The 16,394-nt window shown below is 42.5% G+C and overlaps 2 protein-coding genes across 2 annotated transcripts; one reads left to right on the top strand and one right to left on the bottom strand.

Moving 5' to 3' along the window:
* Window positions 1-234: 234 nt before the first annotated feature.
* On the bottom strand, window positions 235-6,465 carry LOC108136546 (coactosin-like protein). The gene is made up of 3 exons (XM_017257845.2): window positions 6,050-6,465; window positions 583-906; window positions 235-520 (listed from the first exon to the last, which is right to left on the bottom strand). The coding sequence occupies exons 1-3, from the start codon at window positions 6,098-6,100 to the stop codon at window positions 404-406; spliced, it is 492 nt and encodes a 163-aa protein (XP_017113334.1). The 5' UTR covers window positions 6,101-6,465; the 3' UTR covers window positions 235-403.
* A 1,063-nt stretch (window positions 6,466-7,528) lies between these two features.
* LOC108136381 (gastrin/cholecystokinin type B receptor) lies at window positions 7,529-16,394 on the top strand. The gene is made up of 5 exons (XM_017257494.2): window positions 7,529-8,414; window positions 14,342-14,542; window positions 14,607-14,903; window positions 15,157-15,328; window positions 15,390-16,394. The coding sequence occupies exons 1-5, from the start codon at window positions 7,805-7,807 to the stop codon at window positions 15,898-15,900; spliced, it is 1,791 nt and encodes a 596-aa protein (XP_017112983.1). The 5' UTR covers window positions 7,529-7,804; the 3' UTR covers window positions 15,901-16,394.

Raw genomic sequence — 16,394 nt, 5'->3', positions numbered from 1 at the left:
TTTCCTACAATTTATATTAAATTGAGAAATTCTGAGCAGATCTGCTTGTTTATCTGAATGTGAATGTGTAAATCTAACAATACTGAACTTTACACCCCAATTTCTAAATTCAATATATTGATTCATAAGGGAAGTAGAGTTTTCTATCCCACTATCTCACTATTCTTCTATTCCTACTTTTCTCCATAGTGCCAAAATAAGCATTGATTAAAAAGTAAGTAAGAATGGAAAAAGTAATGTTACAATTGCTTGTATAATATTACATAAAATGTACAGTTTTTAAATTTCATAAAATTAATTCATAATAATTAAAGAGAAAAGGATCAGAGTGTTTGGTAAGCGGTTGAGAGAAGCAAAAAAAAAAAATATTTGTATGTATATAAAGTAACTTGTAGGCCGTTAGTTAGTTATCCCGGATGCCCGTGCCGTAGTTGGCACCGCCGGCCCGGTTCAACGCCTCCCGGAAGAGCTCAATGTCCAGCTCGGCCTCCACGCCCGCCTGCAGTTCCACGGCGAAGTTCTGCAAGGGAATATGGGATTGTATTGGTTTGGATTGAATGGCATTCGCTGGCCACCACTCACGTTAAGCACATCCTTGATCAGCGCCTTGTCCGTGGACATCTTGGCCCGCTGGATGACGCCCACCTCCTGGCCGATCCACGTGAGGAAGATGAACTTCTTGCGCTTGGACATCTCGTCGCCCATCTGGATGCGTATGTAGCCGAAGGCGCGTTCCGAGTCGCCGAACTGCTGCCGGAACTCCTCGAAGCACTGGCCGCGTCCATGGACGACGATCTGGGCCCCGTCGAACTTGAACACCGCCCACTCGGTGTCCGTGAGATCAGAGCGCACATCCTCGTAGGCCTCGCGGATCGAGTCCTTCTCCAGCGACGTGGCCAGCGGCATCTGTGGATGGGTAAGGAAGCACATCGATGAGTTATGGCCAGACCAACAGGATTACCATATCCACCCTCCTCCCCCCCCCAAGACGGACAGACGGAAGTCATGCATTCCGCTCCGCCAAAGCGAATCGCCCATCGCGCATCGCCTTGGCCAGCGATAATGAACGACCATGAATGGGTTTTATGTACTGAAAGCAGCAACCAAGTGCTCTCCATCTATATGAGTCAGATCGGTAATCTCGGGGCTTTCGCTTTCGATTTTATATTTTATTCAATTCAATTCAATTTCATTCGATTCGTTTAGTTTCCGTGTCAGGCAACCACAAAAAGGCTAAAATAAAACACGCCATTGCATCGCCCACTTGCATTACGAAAGCAATTTGTTTCGAAAACAGAGAAGTGCCTACACATATATTTCAAATTAGCAATATCCCAGCAATTTTCTTTCATAAAAACCTTTTGGCAATTACAAACAAGTGTTAAAAATGGGATCCAAATCGATTGTATTCAAATATGTGCATTGATAAGTGTCTATGTTGCATTGCGAAGGGGTTGGTTGTTGTGGATCAGATCAATTTCAAATGCATATACCCGCATTTGATATTGTTACAAAGTTTTTGATAATCATATTGAAAGGGTAGCCAACGCAAAAGCCTTAAAATTATGAGGGTTCCGGTGGGAAAACCAGGAACGAACAAAATGAATTCAAAATGTTTAATAAGAAGTTCTTCGTAAAAGTGTTTTTTTTTGGTAACGAAATAAATAATATGAAATTATATGAATTTGGATAGTCACATATAAAAGCTTGTATTTTATTAATATTATTTATTTATTTTTTATTTATTTAATTTAATCAATCAAATAATATTATAATAAGTTAAGTAAGAAGTAAATACATAGAACTTAGTAAGTAGGAAAATGTATGATGCAATTTTTTTTTAATCATTAAAAAAATATCAATGCTAAGACCCGGCTTTGAAACTTGGAAAGCGTGGAAAGGGATCGATGCCCTCAATGCAGTACTATATATTGAACCTACATATGGATCGGAAAACGCCCCCCTTTGCAATGCCTTCGTTATCTTATTGTCTTAAGCGGATCGTTGTATTAAAAGCAATTTAAGCGTGACAATTTTCAATCAGTAGCCGACAGAAAGCAGGTCAGAGATTTGATAAGTGACTTGGTTTCGGAACGGGATGACAACAAACAAAGAGCACAGCAGCCATAACTGGCCACAAAAACGCGCGGGTTTGAAGCCAGGAACAACTGTTTCGACACAAATAAAAATAGACATTGAAGCTGGACCAGAAGATACAGATACAGATACAGATACAGCTGCAGATGGAGATGGAGATACAATTAGAAATACAGATACAGATACAGGTAGAGATAGAGATCGGGTTGGAGTCCGCTCCATAATGCGTTCAATGACCGGAGAGTACGGCGTCTGGTGAGAAAAATCAATTAGAAAAGCGACCGTCGGCTGCCGAAAATCTCAAAAGCCAAACAATTAAAGCCCAAAAGATGATGATTCGGGCGACGACTTTCACAACTTGGGAACTTGGCTATGTCAACCATATAACCACATAGAACTATGGAGCCGTTCGGAGCAGCTCCCGTTTCGTGGCTCTGAATTAATTAGTCAAAAGCGATGCGGACGCGAAAACTGTGCCAAAATATAATATGCAAAATAAAAGAGCGGATGGTCGACGGAGGAGAAGAAACCGTTGCAGCAAATGACCAAGTCCGACCAAGTCTCAAGAAATCTCCAAAAAGCCCCTCAGATAGTAGACACTGTATGTAGGTGCTCCTGTGGCCCCTTTCCTGTGTGTGTGTGTATGTGTGTTGTACGTGAGCCAATTTGTTGGCTAAAATTAGCTGAAATTAAGTTTCCAGCCGATAAGCTTGATAACGGGCACACCATCAGCACACCAGTACACTAGCCATATCTCTGTCATTCTGGGACAACGACAAACACGGCAAATTAGATCACACCAGTCGGTGGGACGACGACTGCACCCTGCATCAAGATCCGTACGGATTGGCCTGGGATGGCCACAGTTGTGGCCCTGGTCATGGCTGAGATAAGCGAAGAGCCACACTGCTCGAAATTGAACTATGTATTATGGAAAGTTCTTGGATCCAGAACCCAGCCCATACTGTGGAGTAAATCTGGGGCTCGGTTGTTTGGCTGTTTCAATTTTACACACCATAAAAATCCACCAGACGTTGGCTTGGCTCACTTAGTCATTGGCAAAAGGGGTTGGTTTTCAGCGTTAAAAAGGGACTAATTCCAAGGAAAACTGAGGTGAGTCATGTTCTAGAGATCTATAAACTGTATCACTGCCAACAAGATTGAGTCAGTCAGCTGATAACCTTGCTATTCAAATATGATAAACGACAAATATGATATTCCCAACGTACTAGCCACCTTCTCAGCAGGAAAGCCATCTGCCAGCCAGCCAGCTCAGTCGACTGAATTGGCATGCGACCATGTCCGATGGCTACGCAATGAGCCATATATGCCCATATGTGCATCCATACAGCACATTGCATCGCATATATACTATATATATTATATATCCATCAATACTTCATTGCCAGTATGGGGCTAAAACTTCAGCTAAACGTAGCCAAGCATAATACAACTGCGAATAAAAATTGCAAACGAAAACGAAACTGAAACTGATTCCCTGAGCCAGGTGCTCATAACTGATTTGCCGTGTAATTCATATGTCGATACCCTTGCCGAAGGTATCAAAGTTATGGGAAATGCATTGCAAACATTGTGTTGAGTTTGAGTTTAAATCAAAATCAAGTCACACTTGGTAAAGAAATTATCTTAAAAAAAGAAAATCAAAAAGAAATAGCTAAGGTTTGAGAAATCGAGCAACTTTATCTACCCTATCTACGCTATCTTCTTTTGCTGTGCGTAATACATCATAATATTGTGCGGTAATATGTCAAAATAACTTTGATTGTGAGCTCATAAACCAAATAAAGCAAATAATGAGGTATGAACCATTAAAGTTAGAGCATTCGGTTGGTCTTCACTGCTCTTTTGGTTTTGTTGTTTCGCTTTAGTTATGTACTCGTATGTATACATTGCACATGTGGAATGAAATTGTTTTATGTTGACTAATGAATTTCAGATAAGAGACAGGAAAAATTCCAAATAATGCGATTGAATCAGGGGGTAACACAAAAAAAAAAAAAAAAAGAAAAAGGAGGAGAAGGAGGAGAAGGAGAAGAAGGAAATAAAGGAGAGGCGATGCAGATACAGTATCTGCATAATGCGGGGAGATATTCTTGGCTGAAAACAGAGACCAAACGACTGACTCACAGAGGTTTTAAATCAAAAGGGGTAATTAGAAAATAACCAATAAATGGCTTCGTATCGGTTAATAACCGCTTCGCCTTGGCCAGACCGAAAAAAAACAAAAAAACAATAACGATGTAGTGACAAATTGCCAGTTGTCGCAGTTGGCGCAGTCGCAATGACGTACGCTACGGGTCTGGGACCGCCGATATGTCAATGCCTGCTGCTGCTGCGGGTGTTCTTTTTTTCTTTCTTTTTTTATTTTTATTTTTTTTTCTTTGTTATTTTTATTTATATTTTTTTTCTTTTTTTTAGTTTTATATACCGATTTGCCTCTCCACAACGCAGGAAACAAAGGAGCAAACTGTTTTGTCGCTGCTCACGCCCCAGTCGTCATCGAATTTTCAAAAAAAAAAGGAGGGGGGTTTTTGAGTGAGTGATTCATATTGCCCGAAGGTGACCACTCGGGGTTTGGATGACCAAAATTGGCGCGCCAGGAAGTTGAGGGTGTGTATGTCGCCTACTTCAAGTCCTACCACCTTCAAAAACCATGGCTCCCACTAACCCATAAACGAGCGAGATTAGGTTTACGAACCGAACTGAAGTGCACATAAAGTCACATGAATTGGCGAGATCAGGTGAAACACAAAGATAAAGCGCTGCAATGGCTTTCAGTCTTATTTCCCCGACTGTTTTTGTCCGCTGAACTGAACGCCGTAATCTTGGGGGGGAAAAGTATACGTGTTTGCCAGGGAGACGAAGTGGCCGCATAAACCACAGGGCATCTGTGCTGGGTATCGATGGTGTCGGGCAACAAGTGCACCGCACTAACGCACTTGAACTTGATATGCATCGAGTGCGTCGAAGGCGTCGGAGTCGCCCCCGCAATCACCATCTCCATCTCCATCTCCATCTGCATCTGTATCCGCCCCCGCAGTTGTTTTTAAGTTGAGATGATGTCTCTAAAATACAAAAAAAAAAAAAAACTGCCCCTTCTGCCCCCCATCCAACTTTGGCCCTGCTCCTCTGGGCCGGTTCTTGTGGAGTCGCCGGCCAGCCAATGTCAGAGTTATTTACAGACACTCACGCATGCCCAGAGAGAGATACACACACGCCTGGTAACTCCAGCAACTCCAGTCTGTCTCTGTACACTGAGAAAAAAGGATGAGGCATTTTCTACACCAAAACTAGAAGCCCAAGTTCAATTCCATTGCTGGTCATTGAGTTTTGTATATTATTTCAGTTTTAAGTAATTTTTTTTATTTAATATCCTAAAATATGAACCTATAGGGTAAAGTCCGAGTTTAATCTGACCACTGGTTATTCAATTTTTTATAATTTTTAGATTTTAAATAGCATAGATGATTAAAAGTCCCAAAATATCCTGTCCTACGCTTGCTCCCTGCTCCTTGTATATTATTATTAACAACAAATTCAGATTTTTATATGTTTCATTTAATTGTTTAAATAAATATTTTTAAAAGGTTTAATTTGAAGGTTATAAATTATAAGGACAAAAATGGAGCATCATATTATAAGCAATCAAAAGATTTCAACATATACGTATAAGATAAAACGAATGGTATGATCTGATGATCCATTCGTTTTACCTTTTTACGTATTTTCTTTCTGTGTATTTGAAGAGATCTCTCTGGCTGGCTCTCTGTCTGCCCCCATCCAATCTTTTATAATTCTTAATTTTCGGTCGTCCCCTGCCTGTATACACACACATTTCGTGGACCCTGGAGCAGGACCCATACCATACCATACCATACCATACTCATATAGCCATAGCTATACCCATACCCATACCCACTCCACTACTCACCCTTCTCGGCTTGCTCTCCACCATTTGCTCGACCTCGATGCCGTCCGACATGCTGGTGTTCGGGATTCTGTGCTCTGTGCTCGGAGTTCGGAGTTCTGGATGTGGATGTGCCACTGGGATGCTCTAAGATCTTCGGATCGCGAGTGGAGTCTCGTAGGAAGAGAAGGCGTTTGGCGGATTATCAGGGGGGGAGGGGGAGGAGACGGCGTAAGTGGTAGTCCGGCGGGGAGGTGGCAAAGTGGCAATGTGACAAAGTGGCAGAGTGACAAGACAACGAAAACAAAAATACACAGCGCCAAAAATCGAAAAAAAAACAAGCACAAAGACAGGGGGGAAACGGAACCAGCACAGTTCCAGATATCAGAGCAGCCGCCGAACTTCGTCCGACCACCACGAGTTGTATCTCACGAATGCGGCTTTGCCGGCGTCTGCAACTCCAACGAAGTGGCGACCGCCGAACGTCGAACGCCGAAGTCGACGGCGCAGTCGCCGTGGGTGCGAGCGAGAGGTAGCTGATAAAAATCCAGAAGGCGCGACAGGGACAGCTGGATGGGGAGCGAGCGAGAGAGGGAGGGCGAAACTGCGACGACGTCGCCGCATTTGGCTTTATTTTCAGTTTCATTTTCAGTGCAGGTCATTCCCGGAAACGCCAAAAAAAGCCAGATATTTGGCTAGTGTTTTATTCATACACACAAAGAAAGTTTGGGTATGATATGATGGTTTTGTCATTTCAAATGATGGCTTGATTGGGGTCACCTAAACCTAATGTTTGGGGATCATAAATTGGCCAAAAAAGAAGCTAAGATTAGTGGAATGTTATACACTCCGCATCTCCAGCTCATCGAGTGCAATCATCATACACGTTGGAAAATCATGTCATTTAAAAATATCAAAATATATGTTTATAACATATCGCTCTTGAACAAAAATTTGGTTTGCACAAAACCTTATACAAAAAATTACAAAGATTAATATGCTGATTTTTTGTCACTCGTTTTTACAATTATACCATTTTAAAACCGGATGTTTTTTTAAGATAAGCCTTCCTTTTTTTTTTTGGAAATTTTGTTCAATTTTCAGCAAAACCCTTTTTTTAATTATAAAATGCAATCCTTATCAGCAAACGTTTAACTGTAAGGCTATATACCCCGCGTATATGCAACGCATGGAATGAGCACAGAACATTTGTTCAAATAGCAAATCGCGTTATCCGGGAAGAGTGTTTATTCTTGGATTTGGATTTAACTGGCGTAGGAATGCGGCTGAATCAATGATTAGCTGGAGCGTGGGCTTGGCAGCGGCAGAGGCAGTGGCAGTGGCAGATGCATAGGCCGCTTGCTAATTTGTAGCCAGCAACATGCTGCTGGCCACAAGTTGCCGAGTTTGGTGAGTTTGCGCCACTCGCCACCCGACAATCGCCCACGCAACATGTTGCGGCATCTGCGGATGCCTCCGCCAGTCGTCAGTTGCCCACGACGCGTTACTCGCAACGGTAGCAGGCAAGCCATCTCCTGCCAGCCGCCACCTTGTGTCCTCCGAAACCCACGAATCCTACGTATCCGCGGAGTTCTCGGAGCAATCCTCGCCAGCCTGCGCGCAAGCGTCGCCCGCTTTAAACTGCAATTTAGTGACTTTACTTACTAGTGATTAGTTAAAAGTGGATTTTTTTTTTTTTTTTTTTTTTTTTTGTTTGGGTGATCCAAAGTTGAGATGATGATAGAGTAATTGGTAGGGGTACCGGCTACCAATTCCGGGATGTTTAACCAAGAGGAGGGGGACCAGGTCGACCAGGCGGCCAATGCCATTTCGGCTGCCTACCGGGCACTGCTCGACTACTATGCCAATGCACCCAGTGCCTCGGGTCACATAGTGTCCCTCACTGTGGGACAACCATACAACGATACTGGATCTGGATCTGGATCTGCATCTGGATACAGTGGCTTAAGCAATAGCACTCCCTATGCCGATGACTACTTTGCCACCCAGCAACTGGAAAGCGAGCTGGTCACTGAGGCGACCAATTTCTACTTCGGCACCAGTTTCAGTTCCACCCCCAGTCCAAGTGCAAGTTCAAGTCCAAGTCCCAGCTCCAGCTCCAGCTCCACCAGCACCACTGAGATGCCCGTCTGGCTGATCCCCAGCTACAGTGTGATACTGCTCTTCGCTGTGCTGGGCAACCTGCTGGTCATCTCCACTCTCGTCCAGAACCGTCGCATGCGCACCATCACCAACGTTTTCCTGCTCAACCTGGCCATCTCGGACATGCTGCTCGGAGTGCTCTGCATGCCGGTGACTCTGGTGGGCACCCTGCTCCGCCACTTCATCTTCGGCGAGTTCCTCTGCAAGCTCTTCCAGTTCTCGCAAGGTGAGTTCTGGCCCCCTTCCCCAATCCCCGCCAGCGTTAAACGCGCTTAAGGCGCTGGACTTATGTAACGACCTGTCCCTCTGGAGCATGTTTATATTTGCTTAAACACAAAAAGAAAACACTAGTAAAATCAAGCATTTATTAGTTAATTTTTTTCGTAGTGCAAATCAATAATGTGACATATTTGATGAAAAACCATATCTTGTAACCTTACTAAAAGTGTAAAAATCAAAACAGAAAAAACGGCAAAAAAAGGGTATTCTTTAATTTCCGGTATCTATCGAATAAAAAGACCTTATATAGAGCTTAAATAGGTAATCTACAATTCAGAATGGTACTTTTTTAAACAACAATATACAATGTACATAAAAAACAAATCAAGTAATCATCATGCTATTCGTTGCCCCAAAAAGTTAAACAAAATATATAAAAATTTAATAAAATAGTAAAGTAACCATTTTTCCGTGTTAATTTTACATATTATTTTTTTTTGTGTTGTTGGCCTAATTATTGACCCCCCATCTCCTCCCAACTCTGGTCTTCAATTAGCCGAAATTACTAATATATAAGTTACGAGTCCTGTTTATGTCGCATGCGAGCGGATTCGGGGGTTCCTAGATTTTTATTGTTTTTGGAGGGGTGGGAGTCGAGCTCGATTCGATGTTAGGTGGAGCATTAAAATAATTTTTTACGATTATCGTCGCATGTGTATCGTTTTATTGGCTCTGTCCTAGGGGGAGCTCATGAAAAAGGCCGCAGGAGAAGAACAACAAGTTGGTAGGGGGATGGGCACACATTGTCCTGGTTACCCCTTTTCTTTTCGGTGGCCCATTGTATAGCTTTGTGTTGTGCGTGCCGCATTTTCGTGGAAAATAAGCAACCTAGAAACGCTCATCATCCACATAAATTCAAATCATAATATTGACGAAGTGCGGACAGGATAGGATACTTTGCATTCCAAAGAGATTTTGATTACGGCCATTACATAACATAACTTCAAATCAGATACGTTGCCAGGACAACAGTTGGACGTGATTAAAAAGACATTTGCAACAGGATATTTTGATGGTAGATGGAGGCGAAATTTACAGGCAACAGACAATTAAATGGCCTTTGAAAGCCGCTGGGCAGCTCCGCCGCATTGTTTATGTTTATGTGGAGGGCGCATTAGCAGCAAGGCCTCTTCATATATACATATATAGTATATGTATATACATAGTATAGAGTGTTTCAGGAAATTTTACTTACGCACTGCAAACAAGAAATTGTGGACCATTGCGTAATGTGTAAAGTTCCGGGCTCAATGTAATCCTGCACAGAATGGGATGTAGATGTGGATGTGGATGTGGATGTGGCTCTCGATTGGCAAAGGCAACTATGGAACGGAGAAAAAATGTTAACGCAAATGCGTAGCATACTTGGTTGGGCAATTTAAGGCGCAAAAAGCGTAGCATACTTTTGCGCCCAATCGCCACAGTCACAGGCTGGAAATTGAATAACCATTTCCATAGCCACCACAAGGAGGTACTTTTTTTTTTAGCGGTGGCGGAGCACTGATACCCACTGGGGAACAAGCAACATGCTAGGCTCGTAGGCGTGGCAAAGGGTATGCAATTAAAGGTGGAACAAGGCACAACACAACAGAACGGAACAGTGCACAACACAGAATAGTATGGTATAGTATAGTATAGTATAGTGTAGTATATGTAGTACCCGTATCCTAATGGCACCCGGTACCCAGGGGACATGTGGGCCACCAAGTAAACGAGAGTCATTGGGCCGCAAACGATGCGTAGGCATCACCTTTCCGTACATTTTCTTGAATTGCTGTGCTTAAAAGTCAAGGTGGCCTGTGAACTGGCGAAACAATGTCACATCTGCAGAAGTTTTCTGCCTTTAAAGTGGTCGCAATCAGAGCTGCATGTTTTTTTTATCATATATAAGAACATTTATAAATCTATATTATTTTTATTTAATGAAACATTTGAGTTTGTGTTTAACACAATTCTAACATCAAAACAAATAAATAAAAATAAAAGTCATGAAGCAAAACCCAAGTAGATTTCCAATAAAAATTATTTATTTATATATAATAAGCTTTCAAGAAAATATGTCTTCTTGAATAGAAAACATTGTCCTTTTCCGTGGTCCCAAATAATGAAATTTTGCTCTCTTTTGTTATCCTGATTTTCCAGTTAGTTAGTTGACAGCACTGTTTGGAACAGTTGTCAGAGGCAATAACATCTGTAAATACTTAAACGAGTTGAAGTTTAACTTCTGGCCAGGACCCTTTTGCTGTTTCAAGGGCGATCGGCAACGAATAAAGATGTATACATATTGGTTTAGCTTGGAGGTGGGGTCACAAAAAGGACACTGGCTGGCCACGTTCACCCCCGAATCGGAGTCAAATTTAATGTTAAGAGCAAAAACCAATTTCGGCGCAACTTGTTGTTTTTATTTTTATGTTTGCCTCAATTTGTGGCCGTTTGGGGCAGTATATGCTGCGAAACATGTGTTCGACAGCAGTTTTTGTATACGAAATGCAAAAAGTGTCGTGCGAGCAAACGATATGTGTACGGAAAATAGTGGTCCTCCAGAAGGCCACCTGTCCGGAAAAAGTGTTTGCTGGCCGAAAAGAAAATAAAATGGGTGGGGTGCCGCCCTATTTCCGGGCCAGCCTGCACCATTTGCCTGATGAGTTTTTAGCCAAGCGGCAAAGCACTCCAGCTCCGTAGTTGGCTAATTTGTCTGATCTGGCAGAGGGATGAGGATGAGGATGAGTGTTTTCCATGAACAAGGCAGAGAAAACTCCCGTTGGCCTTTGGGCTATGCCTAAAACTTACTGCCTCAACTTTGTCGCTTTCAATGGCTTTGTTGGGGAAAACTTTGCCGCTGCCTTTGGGATTTGTTAAGCATGAAGTTTTTTAATTAATGCACATTTGGCTGCGGCAGCAACTTTTATGCCATGTGCACGTGAAGTGGCCCGCAGAGCGGCAAAGATTCGGAATGAAACACTTGAAAACAATATTAATATCACTGAGATGTTCGCTCGGCTGAATCTGCTCCAGACATGTGAAATTGGGCTAAGAAAATGGAATTCTCCAGGATGGGTCTTAGCTAAGTTCAGCCACCCAACCACCTAGCCACTTTGGAGTACTTAATTCGATAAAAAGCAAGCGCCGGGCGTTTTACCAACTTTGTTTCTCTTTCAACTTAAATAGAATTTTGGGCAAACTCTGATTTCGTTTTTCGGCAAACTTTGCCATTGACAGACTTTTCAGATAGACCCCCCACTTGAGACCCCCATTTCACGTGTGGAAATCCCCGCATTAAAACGAGTGCATTCGTGAGCAGCCTGAATCATTGATTTTAAATGAGTTTCGCCTTTAACTTGTTGTTTATTGAAATACCCGGCAAATTCGCTGACAGCGTTCACCATTTGCAAGGGAAATTTGTATGCCCTTTATTGGAAATTGAGCGTTTAAACACCAGGACTCACTTTTCGTTCGGAGTATGGTTATGTCACAGCCCCGAAATTTCTGCTGTACTTTTTTTTCGCCCTGTCACTCCTCCATCAGCGACCGCATCTGGCTGTCAGTCATTCGAAATGGCGCCAAACTAATTTAAGGACTCGTCGGGGGAAGGGAGGGAGGGGGGGGCGGAAAAAAAACGCAAGGAATTTATAATTTACGTAGGCGATTTCAGTTGTTGTGGGCGGATTTGTTACACCACCCAAAAGAAGCACTCAATCTGCCAAGTCGAGCGACAGGTGACAGAAGACCGACGACAGGAAGCAGGATCGCCTGCAGCCATCATCACTGGAGCAGCCTTCTTTTTCGAGTGACAAGCACCAGTGTACTATAAATATACGCTTCTCTATATTTACTCCACTGCAATACCTGGTCAAAGCAACATTTTGCGGTCTTGTCAATGTTATTGCACATTGAAATAAAATATATTAAAATGTTTAAAACTACTTATACAAATTTAATTTACTTATAAGTTTAAGCATTCCTTTTTTTTTATAATTAAAAATATGTACCTTCAAGATTTAGTAATACACATTTTTAGTTTTTTATTTACTTTTTAAAGGAAAGATATTAAGCAAATTAAAAATGAGTACCTTTAACATTATTTCACAAATATTTATCTTGTTATGTTTATGTATATATTATCTCCTCAAGGATATACTACATTATTTCGCAGCTGGTTGAATTGAAAGAAATTAAACTTCTTAAAATAGTACAACTATTTAGCTATTAAGCCTTAATAACAATAACCAATTCCATTTGACAACGAATATGACTTTGTTAAAGAAGGGAAAACCTATTGACTGAATACGTGGGGAAAAAGCCTTATTACCATAAATGAAGACAAGAGTATAAGATTATTTTTTGGTGAGTGTGCCCCTTTTATTTGCGGCAATCAAATTTTATCACCCAACTGACGCTTATAAATTCCGGCCTGTCAGAGTCGCATATTTATGCTGGGCTCGAGGACTGCGTGTCGTATGCGTAATATGCTCAACACGTCTGGTCCCCTCGTTCACATCCACATCCTCATTCCCCAGGTCCTTTTTCTGGCCTTAAAGGCGTGCTGCTGCCCGTTCTCCGCACAAATCAAATTCAATCAGTTGCCAAAAGAAAAACAGCTCGGTCGTGAGCAGGGGGGTGGCATTGGATTCAATTTGGGTTCGTCATTTGCCGTCAGTTTTGCATTTGCCAATTGAATTACGCACTCAATGGAGGGGTATGTGAAGTATGCCAGCCCAGGCAAAGCTCTTGCGGATTGTATTGGCATCTTGAAATGATTTAGGCGGCGAGACGTTTCGCGGCAGGCGGCAAATCAATCAAAATGCTTACCAGAAAAGCCTCAAAGTTGACTAGAAATCTGAATTTGTATTGTTTATTTTAAGGTAAAAGCGTGCAAATCCTTGTATATCTGGCTTCAAGTGTTACACACCGACGTCAATCGAAAGTACATTGCAATTTCAGGGCGTTAAGTCAACCAATCCGCAAGTCAATTGTGGCAAGGCTATTTGGGGTGGACCTTAGTTGGATGGAAAGAAGGTCCCAATACAATATTGATTTCATTTCCTCACATTTCATTAAGCTTTTATAGTTTTTTTATTATATATATATTAATTAACCAATATAAATTATTCATCTACACAAATTTTAGAAATCCATGACTTTTTTGGATCCCAATTTAATGGATATTTTATCAGAGTTAAATTGGTCCTCTATGGCAAACTGATTTTTTTTATAAGATTCAAAAGTCTTACAGCTTTTTTTTTTAAAGATGAGATACAATATCTTGTACTTAACTAGTATAATTACTAAGTATATCAGTTATCTATGCACATATCTATTATTTTATTATGGAGTAAATCTAATTGATATTTCTTGATTTAAAGCAAAAATTAATTTCTTGTAGAGGTTAACCCTAATGCACTTGCATATACAACCGCACTTGTTTACGCATCATACCATTAATACTTGCCAGTTGAAATCACACCCAGAGGACCTTTAAATGTGGGTGTAAATTGTTTTATGACAGGGTATCCCCTAATAGGTGTATATATATATATATATATATATATATATATATATATATATAGTAGATGATAGAACATGAGAACCAGACTGGGCAGGATGAAAGGGAGTGCCGAGGGAATTGTTTAATTGCTGTTTCCGCAAATTGCATCGTGTACTGTTTGCCACACTCTCCAGCCGAGGAACACAGAAGTGTGGAGGTGGGCCGCTTGTCTGCTCTTAATATGCAAATTGTGTAATTAAAATGCAACGAGTGCGGCTGCAAGGACTTGCTAATGAAGGCGATTTGACGTGAAGCTTGTCAGAGTGTTTTCCTTGTTCCTTATCCTGTTCTGTGCTATTATATATATATACATATATATGTTCTTTTAGCCGCCTCAGTGGCCGTTTCTTCGTGGACCTTGGTGGCCATCTCCTGCGAGCGCTATTATGCCATCTGCCATCCGCTGCGCTCCAGATCCTGGCAGACGATTAGCCACGCCTACAAGATCATCGGATTCATCTGGCTGGGCGGCATCCTGTGCATGACCCCCATAGCGGTCTTCAGTCAATTGTTACCCACCAGTCGACCAGGTGAGCTCTTAGGCTGGGCAACCTTAAAATAGAATTGTTGTTATCCTGGAATCCCCATTTATAGGCTACTGTAAGTGCCGCGAAACCTGGCCAGACCAAGGGTACGAGCTCTGCTACACCATCCTACTGGACTTCCTGCTGCTCGTCCTGCCGCTGCTGGTGCTCTGCGTGGCCTACATCCTGATCACAAGGACCCTCTACGTGGGCATGGCCAAGGATAATGGAAGGATTCTGCAGCAGTCGGCGCCGGCAGTTGGTGGAGCAGGAGGAGCAGGAGGAGGAGGAGGTGGTGCACCCACTCCCGGCACAAGTGGCAGTAACAACTGCATCCTCGTCCTGACCGCCACCGCAGTTTATAATGGTGGGTCTTTTGCTATTATCCTTGGGTGTTTAAATGTCATTCATGGGTTGGCAGTGAAAAAAAAAACAAATTTGAATATATGTATTCCTAATCAGCATCTCTTCATAGTCGAGCTATTAATATTTTTTAACAAATACGCTTTAAAATCGAAATATAGTCGTTATATGAAAAAGCTCTATACATTTGTAAGAAAACTTGAGCTTACCTAAGTTTGCTTCCTTTCTTGTTTTAAATCGAATCCACGACAAAACAGAGAATAGTAACAACAACAATGGGAATGCAGAGGGCACCACAAATACAGCAACGACAACTTTGACAACGAGAGCGGCGGCTCCAACTGTGATCACCACCACGACCACGACCACGGTGACGCTGGCCAAGACCTCCTCGCCGAGCATCCGTGTCCACGATGCGGCCCTTCGCAGGTGAGGAGCCTGGATCAGTCCCAATTCCGGACTGCCAATGACCATGCCTTCTCATCCGCAGATCCAACGAGGCCAAGACTCTGGAGAGCAAGAAGCGGGTGGTCAAGATGCTGTTCGTCCTGGTGCTGGAGTTCTTCATCTGCTGGACCCCACTGTACGTGATCAACACGATGAGCATGCTGATTGGGCCGGTGATGTACCAGTACGTGGACTACACGGCCATCAGTTTCCTGCAGCTGCTGGCCTACTCCTCCAGCTGCTGCAATCCGATCACCTACTGCTTCATGAACGCCAGCTTCCGACGCGCCTTTGTGGACACCTTCAAGGGTCTGCCCTGGCGTCGCGGCAGAGGAGGAGGAGGAGGAGGTGGTGCGGGTGCCGCTGGACTTTCCGCCAGCCAGGCGGCTGGCTATCCGAACTATCCGAATGCCACCAACATCAGTCTCAATCCCGGCCTGGCCATGGGTAAGGGCACCTGGCGGACGCGGTCTCGCCACGAGTTCCTCAATTCGGTGGTGCATACGAATAACGCCGCCACCACCGCTGGCGCCACCGACAGTCCTCAGCTATAACCTGTAAAGGATTCACCAAGGTTCACCATGTAAATATGTACCATATAAACGAAGTGTGTTTCAAGGGGAGCATGCATTTTTTTTACCTACTTGTGATTATCATCGTACTCGTAATTGTTTCAATTGAACTTCCTAAGGTTGCCGCAAATAAACAAAGTCAAAACTTAAAGAGTTTCGCTGGGTGAATAACTATGTGGAGGTTAAGTGACTATGTACCATAAACGGAGTGTGTGTTTTTGCTATTTACTTGTGATTATAATTATAAGTCTATCGGTGTTTCAAATGAACTTCCTTAGGGAGCCACAAACAAGAACATAGTCAAAACTTATTGAGTTTAGCTGGTTAAGGCTGAAGTGTTTAATCGGGAGGTTAAGTGGTTATGTACCATAAACTAAGTGTATGTATTTGTAACCAACTTCTGATGATAAATTTAAGTCTATCGATGTTTTAATTAAACTTCTAAGGTTGCCGCCAATAAACAGAGTCAAAACTTA

The sequence above is a fragment of the Drosophila elegans genome, unplaced genomic scaffold (genome assembly GCF_018152505.1).
Source record: "Drosophila elegans isolate 14027-0461.03 unplaced genomic scaffold, ASM1815250v1 contig_149, whole genome shotgun sequence".
NCBI classification, from domain to species: domain Eukaryota; kingdom Metazoa; phylum Arthropoda; class Insecta; order Diptera; family Drosophilidae; genus Drosophila; species Drosophila elegans.
The sequence above is the reverse complement of the archived record's forward strand: the minus strand, read 5'-3'. Positions and strand labels throughout refer to the sequence as shown.